Source organism: Trachypithecus francoisi, unplaced genomic scaffold (genome assembly GCF_009764315.1).
Source record: "Trachypithecus francoisi isolate TF-2019V2 unplaced genomic scaffold, Tfra_2.0 Lachesis_group14, whole genome shotgun sequence".
NCBI classification, from domain to species: Eukaryota; Metazoa; Chordata; class Mammalia; order Primates; family Cercopithecidae; genus Trachypithecus; species Trachypithecus francoisi.
Genome location: NW_022681459.1, coordinates 41673061 through 41695509, shown reverse-complemented (window position 1 = coordinate 41695509; position 22449 = coordinate 41673061). Strand labels below are relative to the sequence as shown.

Here is a 22449-nt window from a genome sequence, read left to right as displayed (position 1 = left end):
TCAGGTGTCAGGAGGCCAGAGCAGGCCTTGTGAGCCAAAGGCAGCGGGAGACTGTGGAGTGACCAGAGTTTGAGTCAGGGTTTTTAAAAGGTCCCTTGGCTGTTCAGTAGAGGTAGGTTGGGGGTGAGGAGATGGTCACAGCTCTCCAAGGCCACAAAATAGTGGCTCGGCCCAGACTGCAGCAGTGGCTGTGAGCAGTCAGGTTACATGATGTCAGGGACGGAGCTGCCCTGTCTCTGCACTGTGATGGCTGGGAAGGAGAAAGAGTGAGTGTGGGCACATCAGTAGTCAGGTGGCCATCAGACCCTAGGAAGCAGGGCAGAGCTGGCTGAACTGGGGAGGAGAGCCGCTGTGCATAGGAGCTGGTCCCATCATGTGTGTGGCAAGGTCGACTACTTACCCAGGGACCATGGGAGTGTGTGACTGAGGCAGGAGGGAGGGAGTCAGGGAGCTGAGGATGCCGGGGCTTAAGGAAGCTGCTGGAGTGTGGGCAGGGAGCATGGTGGTCTGAAGGCCTGGGAGTCCCCAGTAGTTGGGAGGGGCAATGGTGGGGACTGAGCATGCCGAAGAAGCAGGCAGGACCAGGCTCTCGTCCTGTAAAGGGGAGGTCCGCCATGGAAGGCAGTCCGCACTCACAGCTGCACTCACAGTGCCAGGAGCTGTGACGGGTATGTTTAAGAAAAGGGCTGAGGAGGCCGGGTGCGGTGGCTCATGCCTGTAATCCCAGCACTCTGGGAGGCCAAGATGGGTGTATCACGAGATCAGGAGATCGAGACCATACTGGCTAGCACAGCGAAACCCTGTCTCTACTAAAAAATACAAAAAATTATCCGGGCGTGGTGGTGGGCGCCTATAGTCCCAGCTACTCGGGAGGCTGAGGCAGGAGAATGTTCTGTGTGAACCCAGACGGCAGAGCGTGCAGTGAGCTGAGATCTTGCCACTGCCCTCCAGCCTGGGTGACAGAGCAAGACTCTGTTTCAAAAAAAACAAAGTAAAAAGGGTTGAGGATGGAGGAGCTTCGTGAGGGCTGAGCTCGGTGGAGCAGGAGGTGCAGGATGACAAGCTGGTCAGCCCAGCCTCCCATGTCATGTGTGGTCATGACTGCTCCGTGTGACCACAGCACGTGGACTCTACAGACCCCTGTGCTCTAGATTCTCTGCCTGTCAGACAGGGATGGTGGTCTGTGCCTGTCACTTCACAGGCTCTCCATATGGGTCAGCTTAAGCTAAGAAGGTCAAAGGGCTCCAAGTCACCCTTGGGATACCTGGTTGTGTAGGCAGGCCCGGCAAGGAAGGGCCCCGCCATCAGAGTGGCCCACCTGCTGGAGTTACGATGGTGGGGCTGTGTGCTCAGGGCAGCCAGTGGGTGCTTGCATGCTCCTTGACTGCAGGCCCAGCCTCCGCCTGGCGCTCTACCAGCACTGGTCCCTCCATGACAGCCTGTGCAACACCAGCTATACCGCAGCCAGGTTCAAGCTGTGGTCTGTGCACGGACAGAAACGGCTCCAGGAGTTCCTTGCAGACATGGGGTGAGTGACTGCCTGGGCCTGCAGTGCCAGCCCTGGCCACCCCCAAGGGAAAAGCCCCTCTGCTTTGTTGTAACCAACACCCCCAAGGGAAAAGCCCCTTTGCTTTGTTGTAACCAACTTAGTTATAAAATGCAGCCTGTCCTGCCATAAGCTCTTCACCCTAGATCCCAGAATATCCTCCGAATGCCAGTGCGGGGACATCCTTGCTTGCCCTTGGTTTGGGTTTCTTTCCACCCTGTCGGTGTATGGTGACCTCGCTCATGTGGCTTGGGCTTGTTCTTTCCAGTCTTCCCCTAAAGCAGGTGAAGCAGAAGTTCCAGGCCATGGACATCTCCTTGAAGGAGAATTTGCGGGAAATGATTGAAGAGTCTGCAAATAAATTTGGGTAAACACACATTTTTCTGGATTTAGCTTCTTTAAAGTGAAAAGTTCTACTTTAACTGTGCTCCTAAAATAATGCAAAAAAAAACAACAACCCAAGAATGTACAATTAGTGTTATGCGAGTCTGGCCATTTCTGAAGTCTTGAGTTCTTTTGGGTTAAAAATAGGACTTTTTCAAGCTTGTGAGATTTAGGATCCTTAGATCCTGGGGCTGCTGTGGGACCTGTGAGATCGACCCCAGTCTGTTTCACTGGAGACAGCAAATGGGCCACAGAGCCAGGTTCAGGTGAACTCTGCCCGAACCTGGAGGCCCCTGGCTTCTCCCACCCCCGCCAGCTGGCATGCTAGGGTGTGGGAGAGGACCCCACACACCCGTAAGCCAGCCGAACAGCTGTTGACGAGAAGGCATCTGGCCACTCTGGGCTGCAGGGCTGGTATGTCTGGACGTTCTGACCTGCCTCATCCTCTGAGCAGCACAGTTGTGCTGGAAGCATTGGGTCGGGCATGTGAGGGACATTAGCACATCTGTTGGCCTGCCTGGCACTGAGAGCTCACCCACAATTTGAGGGTGACAGCTGTGTTTGCTTCCGTGGCAGGATGAAGGACATGCGCATGCAGACTTTCAGCATTCATTTTGGGTTCAAGCACAAGTTCCTGGCCAGCGACGTGGTCTTTGCCACCATGTCTTTGATGGAGAGCCCCGAGAAGGATGGCTCAGGGACAGATCACTTCATCCAGGCTCTGGACAGCCTATCCAGGTAGGAGGGCTGTGGGTTTGCCATTGCCTCATGGGGCTACCACTGGTCCTCATAGTGGCCAGGGAGGTCAGTTACGGGGACCCCAGGGCTGTGGGAGTGACTGTGTCCTGCAGAAACTGCTTGTGTGAACTGGAATCAATGCCAGCGTGGCATGTACCTGACATATTACCTGCCCCTCTTCAGTATTCGTCACTTTCTCTTTAATCCCTTTTGGCTCTTTTTTCTTTTTGATTTTTAAAATTTTCTTTTTTTACCTTTTGTATCTCTTAACAAAAGGCATTGTTTGTTGTGTATATTCATTCTTGTGTTTAATCTTACAGTTTAGTTGTCATTTCTCAGTTTTTTAATTTTCCAATTCTTTCTTATCTTACTTCCTGAGATGTCCTGTATTTTTCCTCGTCTTTTTGCTTGTTTTGAAATAGAATGTGACAATTTGGATCTTTTTTTTTAGCATGTCTTTCTAGTGTCAGAAAAATATCTCCAAATACATTGAATTTATCTGGGAATTAGAAAAGAGGATTATGGTGTCTGTGATGCACAGCTATGGTAACCCAAATATGCATCCAAAGAGAGGAGGCTAAGGGGAAGCTTTTATTGGCAAAAGGAGAAGTTCACATAAGCTAGCTTGGAAACAATTCATTGGTTTCAGAGACTCAAAGCCAGAGTTGGCATCAGTTCATTGGTGAAGATGCATTACTGTACAAGTGTTATATTTTAAGAGCATCTTATCTGAATTGTTGCAGTCCTAAAGAAGGGATTTCTTGTGGGGTTATTTAGAAAGTCTTTGAGTCTTTATTCCAGACATGCAAGCAGGAGCTCTCTTCCTTGGTGCTTTCCCAGCTTTAATTTGTTTGGGCCTGACAAAAAGTGATTTCATCCTGGGATCTGCAACTTTCACATTAGTGTGCTTTCATTGTCCAGGGAGGTGTTCCTGTTCCTTCTTCTCTTTTTTTCTAGTAGTGACTTTGAAAGGATTTGACTTTGCTACTTCTCTCATGCTCTTTATTTATGAATTTCATTTCCCTGACTTTTTAGGAGGAGGAGGCATGATTCGGACAGCTTTTCTGACTTCAAGAGCTGCCACTTCTGTTGCTTTTGTGCAGTGGTAAAGATGCATATGTATATATGGGGGCCTGCTTTCTGGGATTTCCTGGTTCTGCTCCCAAGCACACTTTTTTTTTTCCCACAGCTTTATTGAGATACAATTTGTATGCCATACAGTTCACCCATTTAACGTGTACAATGTGATGGCTTTTATTTATTTATTTTTTACTTTTTTAGAGACAGGGTCTCGCTCTGTTGCCCAGGCTGGAGTGCAGCGGCATGCTCATAGCTCACAGCAGCCTCAAGCAATCCTCCTACCTCAGTCTCTTGAGTAGCTGGGACAACAGGTGCATACCACCACACCTTGCTCATTTTTAAAATTTTTGTAGAGATGTGGTATCACTATGTTGCCCATACTGGTCTCAAATTCCTAGACTCAAGCAATCCTTCCACCTCAGCCTCCCAAAGTGCTGGGATGAACAGGCATGAGCCACTGTGCCTAGCCTGCAATGACTTTTAGTAGGTTGCAGTTAGGTTTTGCAAGGTTGTGCACCAATTACCACTGTCTAATTTTAGAGCATTTTCATTGCCCCAGAGAGATCCTCCCAGCCTCTGGCAACCACCAATCTCCCTTTTGTCTTTATGAATGGACTGTTCTGAGCATTTCATACAAATGGGATCATACAAGATGTGGTTCTTTGTGACTGGGTTCTTCACTTAGCATCATGTTTGCAAGGCTCATCTATATTGTAGGATGTATTGGGACTATATGTCTTCCTCCCCCTGCACCCGAGACAGAGTCTCACTCTGTCACCCAGGCTATAGTCTAGTGGCATGTTCTCGGCTCACTGCAACCTCCGCCTCCTGGGTTCAAGCAATTCTCCTGCCTCAGCCTCCCGAGTAGCTGGGCTTACAGGCACGTGCCACCAAGCCCGGCTAATTTTTGTAGTTTTAGTAGAGACAGGGTTTCACTACGTTGGCCAGGCTGGTCTCAAACGCCTGACCTTGTGATCTGCCTGCCTTGGCCTCCCAAAGTGCTGGGATTACAGGCATGAGCCACCGCGCCCGGCCAATGTCTTTTTATTGCAAATAATATTCCATTGGATGGATATATTCTATGTCATTTATCAGTTCATCAGTTGATGGGCATGTGGTTTGTTTCCACCTGTTGACTATTATGACTAATGCTTCTGTGAACCTAGATGTACAAGTTTTTGTGTAGTCATGTCTTTGTTTCTTTTGGTTATATACCTACAAGTGGAAATACTGGGTGACATGGTAACACTAGGTTTAACCTTTTGAGGAACTGCCAGACTGTTTTCCACAGCAGCTGCACCATTTTACATTCCCACCAGGTGGGAGGGTTTCAGTTTCTTTACATCCTCACTGACACTTGTTTTTGTACATCTTTTGGATTACAGCCATCCCAGTAAGTATGAAGTGGTATCTCATTATGGTTTTGATTTGCATTTTCTTGATGACTAATAGTGTTGAGCATCTTCTCGTGTGCTCATTGGTCATTTGTGTATCTTGTTAGGAGAATTGTCTATTCAAGTCCTTTGTCTTTTTTTTTTTTTTTTTTTTTGAGACAGGGTGTCACTCTGTTGCTCAAGCTGGAGTGCAGTGGTGCAATCATGGCTCACTGCAGCCTCAAACTCCTTGGCTCAAGCCATCCTCCTACCTCAGCCTCCTGAGTAGCTGGGATTACAGGCATGAGCTTCCACACCTGCTAATTTTTAAATGTTTAGTAGAGATGAGGTCTTACCATATTGCCCAGGCTGGTCTCAAACTCCTGGGCTCAAGCAGTCTTCTGGCCTTGGCCTCCCAAAGAACTGGGATTATAGGTATAAATCATCGTGCCCAGCCTAAAATTTTTATATATTCTACATACAAATCCCTTATCAGATAAGTAATTTGCAAGTATTTTCTCCCATTCTGTAGGCTGGCTTTTCACTTTGTCAGTGTCCTAGGAAATATAAAATTTGTTAATTTTGATGACATTTAAGTTATCTGCTTTTTCCTTTGTTTCTTGCGCTTTTGGTGTCATAGCTAAGAAACCATTGCCTAACCCAAGATCATGAAGATTTCACATTATTTTTTCTACTAACACTTTTATAGTTTTAGCCCTTACATTTGGAGTATGATTCATTGGAGGCCAATTTTTTTTTTGAGGCAGGGTCTTACTTTGTCACTTAAGCTGGTATGCAGTGGCACGATTTCCACTCACTGCAACCTCTGCCTCCCAGATTCAAGCGATTCTCCTGCCTCAGCCTCCCAAGTAACTGGGACTACAGGCATGTGCCACCACACCTGGCTAATTTTTGTATTTTTTGTAGAGACATGTTGGCCAGGCTGGGCCCCTTACTCTTTACTATAGTCTCCTTATACTTTACCAGGATTCCTTGCTGTTTAATAGGACCCCTTGCTCATTACCAGGACTCCTTGCACTCTAGGGAGGCCCCTTATACTTTCCCTTGGCCCACTGCACTCACCTGCTGTTGCATAGGGCAAACTTCCTCTCCGTTTGGGCCACTGCTGTCCGGTTGCCTGTAGTTTTAAGTCTTCTTAGGTCTCACTACCTCTCGGCTTTCTCTCGCACAGATGTAGATAGTGTACCTATCTGGCTGTTCATGGTCTCTTTTCACCTGCTTACACTTTGGGGTTTGAAGTGTTCCCTTGTTCTCTTAATTTGTTGCAAATGTGGGTCCCAAGTTTTTCGTTTTGCAATATAGTTGCTCTACTTTTATCTAGAAATTTGGGGAAATCCAAACACTGTCTTACCACCGTTGCTGCCATCGTCCCAGCATTGATGGGTAGGCTTTAGACATTGCCTACCAACTTCCTACTGTGACAAAGGAGCATCTGTCCCACTCTTGTCCACCTTCCCTCCTGTTGGTACAGTTATGCCACTATTTTTAACTTCTTTGTAACTTTACATATTTATGTCTTCTTTCATCACCAGTGTCTCGTCTCCCTACTTTGTAAGAAAAGGATATTTGATGGGAGGCCGAGACGGGTGGATCACGAGGTCAGGAGATCGAGACCATCCTGGCTAACACGGTGAAACCCCGTCTCTACTAAAAAAATACAAAAAATTAGCCGGGCGAGATGGCAGGCGCCTGTAGTCCCAGCTACGCGGGAGTCTGAGACAGGAGAATGGCGTAAACCCGGGAGGCGGAGCTTGCAGTGAGCCGAGATCGCACCACTGCACTCCAGCCTGGGTGACAGAGCGAGACTCCGTCTCAAAAAAAAAAAAAAAAAAAAAAAAAGAAAAGGATATTTGAAACACTCGTAATCCATTTTGTGTTGCTGTAAAGGAATATCTGAGGCTGGGGCCGGGCGCGGTGGCTCAAGCCTGTAATCCCAGCACTTTGGGAGGCCGAGACGGGTGGATCACGAGTCAGGAGATCGAGACCATCCTGGCTAACACGGTGAACCCCGTCTCTACTTAAAAAATACAAAAAACTAGCCGGGCGAGGTGGCGGGCGCCTGTAGTCCCAGCTACTCCGGGGGCTGAGGCAGGAGAATGGCGTAAACCCGGAGGCGGAGCTTGCAGTGAGCTGATATCCGGCCACTGCACTCCAGCCTGGGCGACAGAGCCAGACACCGTCTCAAAAAAAAAAAAAAGGAATATCTGAGGCTGGGTAATTTGTAAAGAGAAAAGGTTTATTTGGCTCACAATTCTGATGGCTGGAACGCTCAAGATTGGCATCTGCATCTGGTGAGGGCCTCAGGCTGCTTCTACTCATGGCAGAAGGGCAGCTGGTGTGTGCAGAGACCATGTGGTAATGGAGGAAGGAAGAGAGAGGAGGAAAGTACTAGGCTCTTTTTAACAACCAGCTGTCATGGGAACTAATAGAGTAAGAACTCACTTATACCCCCTAGCCCCAGGGAAAGCATTCATCTATTCATGAGGAACCTGCCACCATGATCCAAACATTTCGCATTAGTCCCACCTCTGCGATCTTGGATCAGATTTCAACATGAGATTTCGAGGGGACAGATATCCAAGCTGTGGAAACAGCCTTACTTTGCTCTTCAGCTCTCCTTGGTACTTTCTGAAATTTGTGCTTTTATGTTTTCAAGACTGATAACAATCTTGGGATAGAGAAAAAGATATAATTTGTCTTATCTTTGGCTGTAGGTTGATTTTATTTTATTTTATTTATTTTTTTAGAGACGGAGTCTCGCTCTGTTGCCCAGGCTGGAGTGCAGTTGTGCAATCTCGGCTCACTGCAAGTTCCTCCTCCTGGGTTCACCTGCCATTCTCCTGCCTCAGCCTCCCTAGTAGCTGGGACTACAGGCAGCCAGGATGGTCTCTATCTCCTGGCCTCGTGATCTGCCTGCCTCAGCCTCCCAAAGTGCTGGGATTACAGGCGTGAACCACTGCGCCCAGCATATAGGTTGATTTTAAAAGATGAAAGTCAACAAATAGTTTACTTTATTGTGCTAATAAACTATTCCAGAGACAATCATGTGTAGTAATAGATTACTATCTGGTACAGCTCTTTGTTTTTCCTGGTGTTTTTAATTGCCTCCTTTATCACATTCATTTTTTTCTCCCCTAAACTCCTTCCAGCCGTTATTCTCTGAGCCCCTTTTTGCTGAAGAGTCTGGGGTTCTCTCTGCCCACCACAGCCTGGACCTACAGCTCTCTAGGCCTGCCTTCCACCATCCTCATGGATGTCCAAATCTTGGCTGTGCCTCTTAGCTAGGTCCAATGTTTCTTGGGATCTTCATCTTTGTTTCATTTACTGCCTCATTAAGTTAGAGCACAGTTCTTAAGTAACATTCAAAGAAAAGTCGCATGTGAGATAAACTTTCTGAGTTCTTGTATATCTGACAGTATCTTTATTTTATTATTTCTCTACTATTCCCTCCACAGAAAACATCCGTGTTTTTTATTCTTGCTTTCCAGGCTTCCTGGAATGATGATGCTCTGTCTTATGTTTTTGCCTTACATTTTCCATAACTTTGTCTTGTTATCTATGTTGAGGAAGCTTTTCTTGACTTATCCTCTGGACTTTGAGTGGATGTTTTATATTTTGCAATTGTTTTAGTTTCCATCGACATTTCCTAGTTTTTGACTGTTCCTTTTTCATAGCATCCTGTTCTTGGTTTAGGAATGTAAGAGTTGCACACATCTCTCTGAAGATACTAATTAGAGTTCATTTTAACTTTCTTTTGTTCTCCAAATTATCTGTTTTTTTCAGGGTTATTTTTTCAGGCCATAGGCATTTCTCAAATGATCTGATGTCTTTCATATTCAAGAAGGGGATCGTGGATCCTTGGCTGAGCCATGGGTATCTGGGCACAGCTCGCTGGTCATAAGACATGGCTTCAGCTTAGCAGGCAGGAGCCAACTGTGACACTTTGGGACTCCCCACTATAAGGCCCAGAGGCTTTGCTTGAGGACTCTACTTATACACAGAGGGTACATTTCATGTACTCAAGGGGAGCCTCCCTTTTTCGAGGGAAGAGTAAAAATCTGTTGAGTTTGAGGGGATTTCCGTCATCCAACCTCCAGCCCTTGCCCAAGCCTCCCCTGTGTCAGTCCTCCTGGGCCCTCCTGTGTGGGATCTTCCCTCTGTTGGCTTTTAATCTTCTGTCTTCTGATGCTTGCACCCTCTCCCACCTCTCACTGGATTGCTGCGGGTTTATACATTTTTAAAAATTATTTCCTTTCATGTGAGAGAGAACTCATGAGGGAGAGAAGATAAATTCTTATCCTAAACCTCTTTCTGAACCAGTAGCCAAGCAGTCTTATTTGTGACTTTGGTATTTTACCAAAGCACCACCTGACAAGCACCACCAAAGCCATGTGTCTGCCCTGTTACAGGAGTAACCTGGACAAGCTCTACCATGGCCTGGAACTCGCCAAGAAAAAGCTGCGAGCCACCCAGCAGACCATTGCCAGCTGCCTTTGCACCAACCTCGTCATCTCCCAGGGGCCTTTCCTGTACTGCTCCCTCATGGAGGTCAGGCTTCCCACAGAGCACAGGCACCTGGCCACAGCACCAGTGGCTTCATCTGACCATCTGTCTTGCCTCCACAGGGCACTCCAGATGTCATGCTGTTCTCCAGGCCGGCGTCCCTGAGCCTGCTCAGCAAACACCTGCTCAAGTCCTTTGTGTGTTCGGTGAGAGGCCAGGCGGGTGCTGTGGGTACAGGAGGGCAGGTGCTTGGAGAGCTCTCTGGACTGGGAATTAGACGCTGGCCTTGGGCATCTAACTTGGGGTAGCTGGGTGGGGACCAAGGCATCTCCTCTGATGACAGAGTCCCTGGAGGCTTTGGGGAGTGGAGTGACTGGGTGCTGTCGGGCTCTGGGCTCTGAGTGGTGAGCTGGGGCCCATCGTACTCTGACAGAGGGTGCTCTCTCCAACTCCATAGACAAAGAACAGGCGCTGCAAGCTGCTGCCTCTGGTGATGGCTGCCCCCCTGAGCGTGGAGCATGGCACAGTGACCGTGGTGGGCATCCCCCCGGAGGCCGACAGCTCGGACAGGAAGAAGTGAGCAACTTCCACTCGTCCTGGGACTGGAGGGTGGGGGTGTTGGGGGTATCAGCTTATTAGCCCTGCTGAGTAGAGTGGTATTTGCCTCTAGTGTCTGTCCTGGGGCCGGGGGTGGGAAGGGTCCATTGTAGGCAGCCTGATCCCCAACATGTGTTGTGTGTCTGCAGCTTTTTTGGGCGGGCATTTGAGAAGGCAGCAGAAAGCACCAGCTCCCGGATGCTGCACAACCATTTTGACCTCTCAGGTAAGAGTCTTCTGCCACTCTGCCACACTTCCCCACCTGACCCTTCAAGGCCACTGCAGGCCCTGGAACCAGGCAAGTTGGCATGGCTGGAGGAGCCTGGCCAACAGCTCTCTTGACCTTCCAGATCCGGCCCTCACACAGGCTACTCCTGGTGTCTCAGGGAGCTCTGGTGAACCTCAGGCTCCTTAGAGAGGGAAAAAGTGTTTCCCAGGGAATGACAGGCCTGACTGGCCTTACAACCAGTGCTAAGGATCACTTCCCCAGCAAGCCTAGAGAACTGGCCACCAGGGCCTCGGTCTCACCTGTCAGGGTTGGGTTGTTTCTGTTTCATGGGATGAGGAAACAGCAGGGCCTGTGATGACCCAGTACACCACCCTGTGCTGTGCCAGCCCCCTCTCCACGGGTTAGGGGTGTGTGTCGTGATAGGTGCTACCTGTGAGACAGCTGGGACACTAGCCCCACCTATGTGTCAGATGAGCCCAGAATGGATGGGCCTGCCCGCCTGTTGCTTCCCCAACACCAGCACGGAACATGGTTCACATTCGGCTGTGTTTGCCTTCTTATTCTTATTGACAGGCTTTAAAGTAAAACAGACTTACTGATATTTCACCCTGGGTTAGTTTGCTAAAGCTGCCATAACAAAGTACCACAGAGAGGGTGGCTTCAACCACGTGTCTCCTCCCAGTCCTAGAGGCAAGAAGGCCCAGGTCAAGGTGGGGCAGGGCTGGCTTCTCCTGAGGCCTCTCTCCTTGGCTCACACAGATGCCCACCTTCTCGCTGTGTCTTCAAGTGGTCTTCCCTCTGCACACCTCTCTGGTGTGTGTGTCCAGACCGCTTCATCTTCCAAGGACACCAGACAGATTGGATTAGAGCCCACCCTGACAACCCCATTTGAACTTAATTACCACAGTCACATTCTAAGGTCCTGGGGATTAGGGCTTCAACATAGGAATTTGGGGGAGACAGTTCAGCTCATAACAACCTCAGTACTTCCCGCACCTCTGAGAAAGGAAATTTTCTTGCCTCATCACCACGGATTCCTCAACAATGATAGACACTGTCATCGGAGATCCAGCCTTTGTTGAAGTGGCCTCAGCCATCTCAGAGCTACCTTCCTTGAGCCAGACCCAGCCATGGCTGTGGCACTGTGTGGCATCGGTTCACCCCGCACAGCAGCCCCTGCTAACTCTTTCGTGCCTGTGCTGTGGGAGAGGTGAATGGACACCCACTGGCCTGCAGAATATCTGGCTTCATTATATTGGGAGGATTCGGGCTGGGAACTGCCTGGTCTCCCTGAGGGTAGAGAGCCAGGGATGGGGGTGCAGCGTGGGCCATGGCCAGTACCCACCTGTGTGGGGCTGGATCTGGGGCTCTCGGGGCTGTGACTGGCGGCATAGACGGCTCCCAGGGCCAGGCCAGCCCCATTCTGGGGCCTGGTTTTGCTTTGTGGTGAGGGTTTGTGTGCTCAGCTGAGCCTGAGGGCCCTGTGATATGGGCAGTTTGCACCATGTCCCCTTGTGGGAAAAAGAACACTGAAGCCAAGGCACTGGCCAGAGTGCGTCCAAAAGTAGCCTGCCCCACCCAAGGACTTCCACAACCCACTCCGGGGACCAGGATTCATGTCAGGTGGGGTGGGCAGGCCTGTTTCTGTCCAGGTCTGTAGGGCCCCTCCCTGTGTTCCCTCTATTGGCTTCCCGGGGCGGGGTTCTCTCTGCAGGCCCCAGCCCTGGCCTCTCTAGGAGTGCAGACAGCAGTTCTGATGACGAGGTACAGTGAGACAGAGACACAACCACTGAGTGCAGAACGCCACAGACCAGGAGGAGTCGCACACTTTGGAATGCAGTGGAGGGCAGGCGGCGGGGGCAGTTCTGTGCCCTGCCTTGTGTTCCCACTCCTCCCTTCTCACGGCTGTTTTTCTTTCATTACTTCAGTAATTGAGCTGAAAGCTGAGGATCGGAGCAAGTTTCTGGATGCACTGGTTTCCCTCCTATCCTAGGGTGAGTTACAGGGGTTCTGCAGGGGCAGCTGCAGTGGCCCCCTCAGAGCCCGACCCTGATGCCCTGCTCTGTCCTCCCTCAACGGAGGCTTTTACTTGGGTTTCAGACCAAAGCAGGGTTCTTGAGGAGATTGGAGCCAACACATTTTTCCCAAGCACATCTGTCCTTAGGCTGCCAGCAGGGCCACAATGGGGCATTTTGAGGTAGCTAATTTCATTAAGCCCCTGCAATCCCTTCAGAAAGAGCTGGTATTCACCCTCTGCTCACCGCACTCTGGGGCTGGGCATCCCGTGTGACACATGTCACACACAGACTCCCTGGTGCTGCCCTCAGAAGCCACCTGGAGCCTCCTGTCCCACAGCCTTCATGTCAAGCGCTGGGCAAGAGCCCACAGAGCAGGCATGCAGGCTTTTGTGTGCTTGGCTCATGAGAAAGCAAAGCTGTTGGCAGCCACTCAGCTGGGAATTCCAAAGTGCCGGTTCTGCTGGGGCCTTCACCAGCACACAGCTGTCCTGAGGGCCCCCATGGGATTCACTGGCAGGTCACTGACCCGGGACACCTCCCACTGCCCCGTGTACTGCCTCTTTCTTAAGGGTTCCCAGGAAATAGGCCTGCCTTGTGTCTTTGTGACCATCTCTCAGCCCAGGTTCCCCACAGGGAATGCCACATCCAGCCCTGCATCTCCCGGAGCCCTAGCCTGTGGCTGCGGCTGTGGGAGAAGGGCCCTGCCAAGGCTCTGTTGTAGGAGGTCCTTCAGGCCAGGCCTGGGGTCCTCCCCACTCTCCCACCCATCCGTCCGTCTGTCCATCCCTCCAGGGGCAAGCACCTGTTCTGTTGGGGCTGGAGTGGGGGTGTTCGACTGACAACAGCATAGGGGGCCTCAGGGACCCCACAGTTCCTCTCAGGGTGGCCTGGACTACACAGGGCCCATGTTAGGAGAGGGGCTCTGGGTCAGACCCTCGGGGTTTTTGGCAAGTTCTGTAGGCTCATCAGCAGTGACCTTGGACCAGCCACCTAATCAGACTGAGCCTGTTTCCCCATCCAAAAATGGGGCCCACTCTCTCCTTAGACGATGAATGTGAGCATCAGCACAGGACTGTATAAGGTTGGGGAGACGCAGAGGTGGGGCTCTCCGGCAGTGCAGTGGGTGCTAGAGGCAGACCCCTTCCCTGCAGCCTGCTTGGTGATGATGTTATGCTGCTGTGTGTTCTTCCACTGAGGGAGGGGTACAGGTGGCCTGGGCCAGGAGGGCTGAGCAGCAGAGTACCGAGGGATGGAGGGAGAGACCCCATGGGAGGGTGCCAGGGGGCTGGCTGAGCAGCTGGGCGGGGTCTGTGAGGTGAGAAGGTGCCCGGACCAGCGGGCAGGAGCTCTGATGTAGGACAGCTCAGCCCAGGCAAGGGGTGCTGTGAGGACAGCAGGGGCCTCTGAGTCTGGGGTGGCCTCACCCCCACAAGCAGTCCTGGCTACTCAGAAGCACTACCCAGAGGGAATGCCTGGGCAGTTTGTTTAATTTGGTGGCACATCAACATTGTTTGAAACTTGTTTTTTCTTGTTTTCTTTTCTAGAATTTGATTTCTTCAGGAATGACCTCCTTATTTATATAACTGGCTTTCATTTAGATTGTAAGTTATGTACATGATTTGAGATGTAGAAGCCATTTTTTATTAAATAAAATGCTTATTTTAGGCTCTGTCCCCATTGTGGCTCTGGTCTCGAGGCCAGTGCTTGGGTGTGCCTTGAGTCTTCCATAGGTCCTGGGCCCCAGGTACCCTCAGCGCCTGGCAGGAAATCAGCATGGGGATTGGCCCGAAGGACAAGATCTCCTCACTCTGTCCTCCAGGCCCTCCGGGTGGCAGTGGGCAGAGGTCAGTACCCCTCAGCATCCCCGCCTCCTTACAGCACCTGCACCGGCCACTGCCTGGTAGTGCCAGCCAGCACCTGGCTCTGTCCACCTACCACTTCCTCCAGTCCGCTTGGCCTCAGCCACGTAGCAAGTCCACTCTCTCAGCCATCCCTCCACCCGTGGGTCTCACCGTCCAGCACTCTTTTTCAGTTCTTTGAAGGCAGGAGTGATTTGGGTAGGTTTTAAGTCAGTGGGGAAAAGCTCAGAAAGAGTGACCTGGAAAAGCGCACACAGGTAGGTGGGGCTGGTCTTGGTGCAGCCCTTGGCAAAGGGCAGTGGGCACAAAAGGGTCAGAGCTGGACCGGAGGCTGGGCCCCTCCCCTCGCCTCTGGTGGTTTGCATGGCTCCCCGGGGCCCTTGAGCTGCCCACCCTGGCCATTTGGGAAAGTTCAGAGGCTGTGCAGCTGCCTTTCCGTGCCCTTCTTTTCTTTTTTTTTTTTTTTTGAGACAGTCTTGCTCTGTCGCCAGGCAGGAGTGCAGTGGCGCGATCTCGGCTCACTGCTTCTTCCGCCTCTGGGGTTCAAGCGGTTCTCCTGCCTCAGCTTCCCGAGTAGCTGGGATTACAGGCATGGCCACCATGCCCAGCTAATTTTTGTATTTTTCGTAGAGATGGGGTGTTGCCATGTTGGCCAGGATGGTCTTGATCTCCTGACCTTGTGATCTGCCCCCCTCGGCCTCCCAAAGTGCTGGGATTACAGCCATGAGCCATCCCATGCCCGGCCCCATGCCCTTCCTTTCTTAAGAAAGGGCTTGTGTGGGATGCAGCCCTCCCAGGCAGCCTTGAGCCTCGGCTTCCGACCAAATGCACCAGACCTGGTACTACCCAGCTCCAGTGGCCAGATGCAAGAGTGTAAGGACCATTGTTTCCGGCTCTGCCTAGGGCCACAGCTCTGGGATCACACACTCCCAAGCTTGGGGACTGCTCTTGGTCCCTGCTCTACAGGCCCAGGTGGGGCACAGGTCAGCCAGCTGAGGACCTCTGCACTGTGGGGTCCTATCCCTGTAACTCATCCCACCGCTGGTTCCACAGCAGCTCCCAGGAAGCTGCCACACATTCCAGCAGCTGCCCTAAGCCCCACTGAGCCCACATTCTTGGGGTTCTCCCACTGCCCCATGGTGGTAGCCTGGCCAGACCTAGGAGACTCCCTGCCACTGGATGTGGCCCAGACATTTCTGGGCAGGGCCCCCAAGGCCAGGTTGGAGCAGATGCCAAGTCTTCCTTCCAGCTGGGCTTAGAGCTCTTCCCTGCAGCATGCCCCCTTCATCAGCTGCTCTCTTCTGCTTCTAGCTTTATGTCAAAAGTTAAAAATGTGTTAATTCAAAGTACCTAGAACAAGGCTAAAAACAGTGAGCTCTCAGTGACTGTTAGATGGCTCTGGACCCCCCATTCCGAGATGCCTGGCAGGGGCCAGCACTGACTCCCAGGTCATACAGCCCCTGGAGGAGGAAGGTGCCCCCAGCGGGGGCTGGCACAGGTGCTGGTTGTCAGTACCAGTCTGGGCAGGCTGCCAGGCCGGCAGGATGGGTGGGCACAGGCTCTGTAGGGAGCTATGCTGGGACTGGTGAAGGAGCCAGGACGAAGGGCTGGAGCCAAGCTGTGGTACTCTGGGCAACCAGCTGTCAGCACCTCCTCCCATGGCAACTCCACTGTTGACCAGGGCGTCCTGCATTCACCCCGTTCCTGCCCCACCCACCATTGGAAAGGGCCTGGTCGGGAGTTCTACAGACCTCTGTGGCCCCTTGATGGGACCCAGAACTAGGCAAGCCCTGAGACGGCAGTGGAAAACCTCGCCCTGTGCTGTGTGGGGCTCGGCCCTTTGTGGGAGAAGCCAGCGGCTTGCCTGCCCATCCCCAGCACTTCCCACATCGCAGGACCCCCACTCACCAGCCTGTGTTGAGAGCGTTTCACCCTGCTGGGGTCTGCTGCTGCCCCTGCCCCTGTCCCATCCCGGGCCCCAGGGCCCCATGACTGCAGCAGCGGCTCTTCTGACCGCAGATCCTGCCTTTCTGGGCTGTAGTAAGTGGTGGCTGTGTCTCCCACCTGATGGGAAGGTAGCAGGGAGGATGGGGAAAATGGCCCCAGCGGCCAGCCCTGGGAGGAGGTCTCCACAGGAGTCCTTGGGAGGGCGGGGCTGGTGGGTGATGAATGGGGCTGCTGGACACGGGAGATGGCTGGACAGAGAACAGGACACAGGCGGGAGAGAGTTCAAACCATTTACTAAGTAGATTCTTAGCCTTCCCACTCCCTCCCGCTCTCAAGCTCCGGTGCCCACAAGCCTTGCCTGGGGAGATGCTGGAGTGAGACCGGGAGGTCCAGGCCAAGTAACTGGCCCCTGGGCTCAGGCCTGCTGATGGGGTAAAGACCAGCTGTACACATCTCTCCGGTGGGGGCCCTGGGCTCTCCATCCGCCCCTCCGAAGTCAGCAGGAGCCTCTGGGAAGTAAGGCAACAGCCAAGACCCCCAGCGTCTTGGAGGGGAAGCGACATCCTCAGTCTGACACCCGCTTTGCCTGTAGAAACAGCGCCGCGTACAGAAAAGGAAACTGTCCGAGTCCATCTGTTAAGGGCAGGGCCCGGCTGGTGGCAGGAGATGGCCAGCTGCGGGCGCAGGCAGGAGCCGATCCAGGAACCGCGTCGGGGCGCAGAGCCGGACGTTCCGCGGAGCCTGCGCGCGGCGCTACCCGGCGGAAGCCACCGGTCCATGCGGGGCTCCCCAGGCTCATCCGACGCCTCGCAGACGTGGCTGGCAGGAGGGTCCCCGCCGTGCCCAGCGCCCTCAGACGTAGTTCTTCTTGTCGTAGTCGCCGGTGGCCGTGGGCCGCCGCGGCGCCGAATACTTCACGGGGAAGCTGAGGTCGGGACGGCTGGTGCAGACCCAGGCGCCGCAGCACAAGAGGCCACCGCCTACCATGAGCAGCGCGGTGGCCGCCCAACCGATATACAGCGCTGCGCCCAGCTCGTACTTCTGCGATACGGGCACAGACGGATCGTAGAACTCGCGGACGACAATGTTGGCGAACCAGCAGAGTGGCACGAGCGCAAGCAGCCCGCAAAGCAGGTAAAGCACCCCTCCCGTGAGGGCCACGCGCGCTTTGGCCGGGCCCGGGGCCACGCAGGTGGTGCACTGCGCTCCCGCCAGGGTCACGAAGAGCGCAACGAATGCCAACAGCACGGCTCCCACGGTGAGCGCCCGCGCCGCCTGCACCTCGGTGCTCAGAGCCAGCACCGAGTCGTACACCTTGCACTGCATGTGCCCGGTGCTCTGCACCACGCACGACATCCACAGCCCTTTCCAGGTGGTCTGCGCCGTCACGATGTTGTGGTCCAGGAAGGCAGTCACCTGCCACATGGGCAACCCGCAAGCCAGGATCAGACCCCCCCAGCCCACCAGGCACAGCACCAGGCCCAGAATCTCCAATGCTGCGGACCCCATGGCTAGAGAGAGACGCGAGCTCGACGGCCCCCAGAACCCCCAAGGCCGTGCTGCGCGGCGCCCTGGGCGGGCCCTGGTGCCTTTGCGCCCGCGCTCCCGGCTCTTGGCCCCAGTCTGTTTGCCCTGCGGGTCTGTCGCACCTTCTAGGTCTGCCAACTCCTGCCGGGGGGTACCCTCTTTGAAGGTTCGGGGGCGGATTCTGTCCCCCGGGCCCGGCCCCCCGGGCCCGAAGCAGCCAATCCGTGCGCGGGCCGTCGTCTCGCAGCCAATCACAGAGCCCCTGGCAGCTGAAGTTAGGAAAACAACTGCTCTTGGAGGGTAGCTGAGGGCGCGGGACGGCTCCCCACCCGGCCGCCGCCCCCAGCCCCACCCGCGGTTCTCCTAGTCGGGGCCGAGCGCATTCTGGGCTGGCCTAGGGCGCGCTTCTTGAGCCGCCTCCCTGCGTGTTCCGGCCCCGTCACTTCAGAAGGCGCTTGACCCCCAGCCTGCACCACCCGGTCCACTCCCACATCCCCTACTGAGCCCAATGGTCTCTTCCACCGGAGCCAGCTCCACTCCCCTGACCGGGGTTTGCAGGAGCCGCCACCCCCCAACCCCTGTCACCACCGTAGAGGCCCTTGTAGGGGGTGTCTCCAGAAAGCCCGCCCCGGAGTCCAAGCCTCACCCAGGCCCTTTTCCCGCACTGTCTCTCCAGCCCCGCTCTGAGTCCCGGCACTGTCTCTCTCACCTCATGGCAAACGGAGACGCCAGGCAGCCATATGGAGGTCAGGCCCAGGCTCCAGCTTCACCCCCCATGCCACTCACTGCCTCTCTGGAGCCTGAGTCTCTGGCACAACGCGGTGGCACAGGGGCTTTCCCTCTGCCTGGCGACCCCCACTCTCCCAAGCTGCAGGAGCTTCCCAGACCTCTCAGTCTTCACAGGGGCTGCTCCTCTTCCTGCGGTACTGCCCGCACCCCATCCTTGGGGGCCCAGCTCAGGTGACACCACTTCAGGAAGTTCCCAGTGACCCAACACACTGCGTGTATACCCAGGGGCAGTGGTGGCCCCAGGCCTAGCAGCCTGCTCTGGCCTTCAGACAGGAGCGACAAAGGGACACAGAGGGGCTGTGCCCTGCCCTCTCACCAGTGGCGATGGTGTCCCTGGCACCCCAGCCCCCAGGCCACCCTCCGGAAGCCAACTTGGAGTTTCCTGGCCAGGAGGAAGAGCCCCCATCCTTGCTGGAGGAGGGAGGCGCGGGATTTCCGGGCATTCTTCTGCACAATGGCCCAGCCATTTCTCGAAAGGTCCACTGGGGTGGACACTCCGGGCCCCCTGAGGCTCAGGTGGGGGCACAAGGCTCCAAAACCCACAGTCCCATGGGGACACCAGCCCCTTTCTAGCAGTTCTTTCTCCAATCTCTGTCGGCCCCTTTGTTTCCAGTAAAGTTTGAACTTCAGGCCCTAGACTGAAGCCACTGGGTGCCCAGTTCTTTTATCTGGTCTGTGCTCAGTTCCCTTGGACAGGACCCTCCATAGAAAAAGCATGGCACTGAGGCTGGTCACAGATGTGGGAGCTTTGATGACTTTCTGCCTCCCGGGGCCTGGTTCCCTTCTCCCCCCTTCAGATGGCTCTGAGATGGTAAATGAGATAAGGCCAGCATCTGGCTCACCTAGTGTGGGGAGGCTCTGAAGGCAAGTGTGCCCAGCCCTGAGGCTGGAGGGAAATCATACCCTCTTTGCTCAGCCCCACGTGGCCTCTCCCCACCAGGTATAGCTCTGAGGACCACTGCCTTCTCCCAGTTGTCACTTTAGTCACTGCATTCCTCCTGCTGCAGACCCATGGGCCACGCCCCTTCTTCTACAGACCCTCCTGGACATCTCCTCTGTGTACTCCAGAGGTCCAGCTGAACCACCCACCCTCTCACTCTTACTACCCCCTAGCCCAAGCCCGGGGACCTTCCCCGGATCCCCCTACTCCCAGCCCTTCCATGCCACCATCTTCCTAGGATGACTGCTGTGGCCTCCTCAGCTCATCAGGAACCTGCCCTTGCCCAGCTAGGCCACCCCAGCAGGCCCCTCTCCTGGGCCTCACCCTACCTAAGACCCTCCATGGCTCACATTGCCCATGGACGAAGAGCCAACTCCTAGAGCAGCTGGACTGATGTGTACCTGCACGCACTAGGACTGGCCAGTCCAGTCACCAGGCTTGGCGAGGCCCTGAGCACACACTCTGCCCCAGCAGACTCACCTGCCTATGGGCCTCATATGGGCCGTCTCTTACCTTGGCCTCTTCTGCCCGCAGTGTGGGTCTGTCAGGTTGGGTCCTGCTTATCTTCTAAGTTGTGTTGCCGAGGTCACTTCCAGGAACACCTTGCTGCACCGTCCCCCAGCATTGCTTTTAGAGGCTTGAGCTGGACCTGTCCATTTGCTTGTTGATTTTCTCACCCGGTATCCAGGAATAACCTCCACAGGGCGGCTGTCTTCATGTTTCTGTCCTGCACAGGAGGCTGCCTGTCACCCTCTAGCCAGCTTGGGGCTGCAGCCAGCCCAAGGCTCTCCCTTCTCACCTGGCTGCCTGTTTTTCTTCTCTCCTAGCTGACACCCTAGGGTGGCTCCAGCAAGCTCACGTTTCTTTGGCGGCAGCCTCACAGCATCACAGGGACGTGGCAGAGGAGTCTCAGGCTTTACCTTTCACAATCTGATTTCTGCCCTGTTGGTCGAGGCCCCAGGCTGCAGTAGAACCAGTGCCAATGCAGAGAGGCCCAGAGAGGGCCGCAGGGGCTGACACTACCCCGGACAAACCCACCTCAGATGGAGGCTGGCCTCTGAGTGGCTCAGGCCAGACTCCGGTGGGGCATGAGGGTGCACCCACCTTTCCTGCCACTGACGGAGGGTCTGCCCACCTACTGTGTGGCAAGCACTGTCTCTAGGCAGAGCACACAGCACAGGCAGCTTCTGCCCATAAAGAGCTGACAGGAACCTATCAACCAAGAACTGGGCAGGAAAGACAGTGGTGAAGGCCTCTCTGAAGAGGTGACATTTCACAGGGATCCGGGGAATAAGTTCCAGCCAGAGCAGAAGCAATAGCCAGCAGAAGCAATCCCAGAGGTGGGAAGGGGCTGGGCATCCAAGGGACAGAAGTGACCTTATGTCCAGAGTGCCACGGTGGTCCAAAGCCTGCAGGTAGAGATCGGAGGTGTCCTGGTCAGGCAGGGACACAAACCCCTGATCTCTGGTGAAGGGCCCTTGGGGCAGAGTGCTGGCCAAGGCCACCTGCTCACCCCAGCCATTGTTCTGCTTTCCCAGGGGAAGTACGGCAGGATCTCATTAATTGTGTATGAGAAAAGCCTGAGTCTGCAGAAAAGCCAAGTTTATCTTGAGCAGCTGCTGGCTGACCCTGCCCCAGGGTAATCCGGTGACCTTCCAAGGATAAGCTAAATTTAGGCTCAAGATTCCTGGGGATTTGGGTTTGGGAAGCTCCTAGTTAACAGATTTGATTTCAGGGGAAGTGAAGAACAGCGTTTCTTCTATCTTTCAGTTTTGAAACAGTTAAGGATGTGTCCTTCCATTTCCGCAAATGTTTGCAGAGCCTCTAAGCACAGAGTGTGGCCTGGTGCCCTTTCTTGACACAAGCCAGTACTCCTGCAGGCTGAGAGCAGTATCTGGGGTCCTCGTGAGTCACTGACCGCTGGCACCAGGTGCCCGAGACACCCTGTGTGGGGCCCCTGGGCGGCTGTGACGATGTGAGCAGCATCCAGATTGGACAGTGCTAGACTCGGTGGTTTTGCTGGCATTGTTGTTACTCTTTGTGGTTAAGCACAGGCATGGAGTCAGATTTGCCCCCGCAAGCAAGAAACTGTCTGGACTAGTGAGGTGGCCTCTCTGCCTTAGTTCCTTACTGGTAAGGAAGCCACCCATGGTGGAGGCTGCGAGGCTACAGGGGAGGCCGATGCTAGTCCTAGTTCTCTTCTTCCATTCCTGAGTGCCATCCACTCAGGTTCCCTGGTCCCTCACAGCTCATCCAACCTCAGACCCGCCCCTCAGAGTAGGCATCGCTGGCTGTTGGTCAGAATCGGAGGTGATTGTGGCTTTAACTTCCCCAGTGGGTGAGGGAGTTGGGGGCAGGGAGCTCTGGTACGATCCACGAAGGGTCAAGGGGTCTATAGAATGGCGAGCCAGGCCGGGTGCAGTGGCTCACGCCTGTAATTCCAGCACTTCAGGAGGCCGAGGTGGGCGGATCACTTGAGGTCAAGAGTTTGAGACCAGCCTGGCCAACATGGTGAAACCCCATCTCTACTAAAAATACAAAACTTAGCTGGGTTTGGTGGCGTGCACCTGTAATCCCAATTACTGGGGTGGCTGAGGGAGAATCTCTTGAACCTGGGAGGCAGAGGTTTCAGTGAGCCGAGATCATGCCATTGCACTCCATGCTGGGCAACACAGCGAGACTCCGTCTCAAAAAAAAAAAAAAAAAAAAAAAGTCCACCAAGTACATCATAAACCAAATTTCGTAAAACTGGTGCTAAAGAGAAAGTCTTAAAAGCATGGAGAGGAAAAAGACACATTGTGTGCAGTGGAATCAAGAAGGAGATTTCTTGTTGGAAACAATGCAAGCAAGAAGATAGTATAGCAATATCTTTAAAGTACTGCAAGAAAAAAATCCCTG

General features: G+C 53.8%; 2 protein-coding genes across 3 annotated transcripts in view; one reads left to right on the top strand and one right to left on the bottom strand.

The window, feature by feature from the left end:
- The window catches only part of CDC45 (cell division cycle 45), a 47852-nt gene extending 33690 nt beyond the window's left edge, over window positions 1-14162 (top strand). For both annotated transcript variants that reach the window (XM_033232955.1, XM_033232954.1), the window contains 9 exons: window positions 1397-1528; window positions 1815-1913; window positions 2507-2668; window positions 9552-9690; window positions 9768-9851; window positions 10103-10221; window positions 10392-10468; window positions 12400-12465; window positions 14034-14162. In XM_033232955.1, coding sequence (XP_033088846.1) covers window positions 1397-1528; window positions 1815-1913; window positions 2507-2668; window positions 9552-9690; window positions 9768-9851; window positions 10103-10221; window positions 10392-10468; window positions 12400-12464 — 877 coding nt within the window. In that variant the 3' untranslated portion in view covers window position 12465; window positions 14034-14162. The remainder of the gene's footprint in view (window positions 1-1396; window positions 1529-1814; window positions 1914-2506; window positions 2669-9551; window positions 9691-9767; window positions 9852-10102; window positions 10222-10391; window positions 10469-12399; window positions 12466-14033) is intronic.
- A 2409-nt stretch (window positions 14163-16571) lies between these two features.
- Window positions 16572-18938, bottom strand: CLDN5 (claudin 5). Its single transcript, XM_033232952.1, has one exon. It carries the CDS (start codon window positions 17802-17804, stop codon window positions 17148-17150), a length of 657 nt encoding a protein of 218 aa, XP_033088843.1. The 5' UTR covers window positions 17805-18938; the 3' UTR covers window positions 16572-17147.
- Between the last annotated feature and the right edge of the window lie 3511 nt (window positions 18939-22449).

Bases quoted from the DNA above. Each gene is read 5' to 3' on its own strand.
- CLDN5 (XM_033232952.1), bottom strand. From the start codon at position 17,804: ATGGGGTCCGCAGCATTGGAGATTCTGGGCCTGGTGCTGTGCCTGGTG.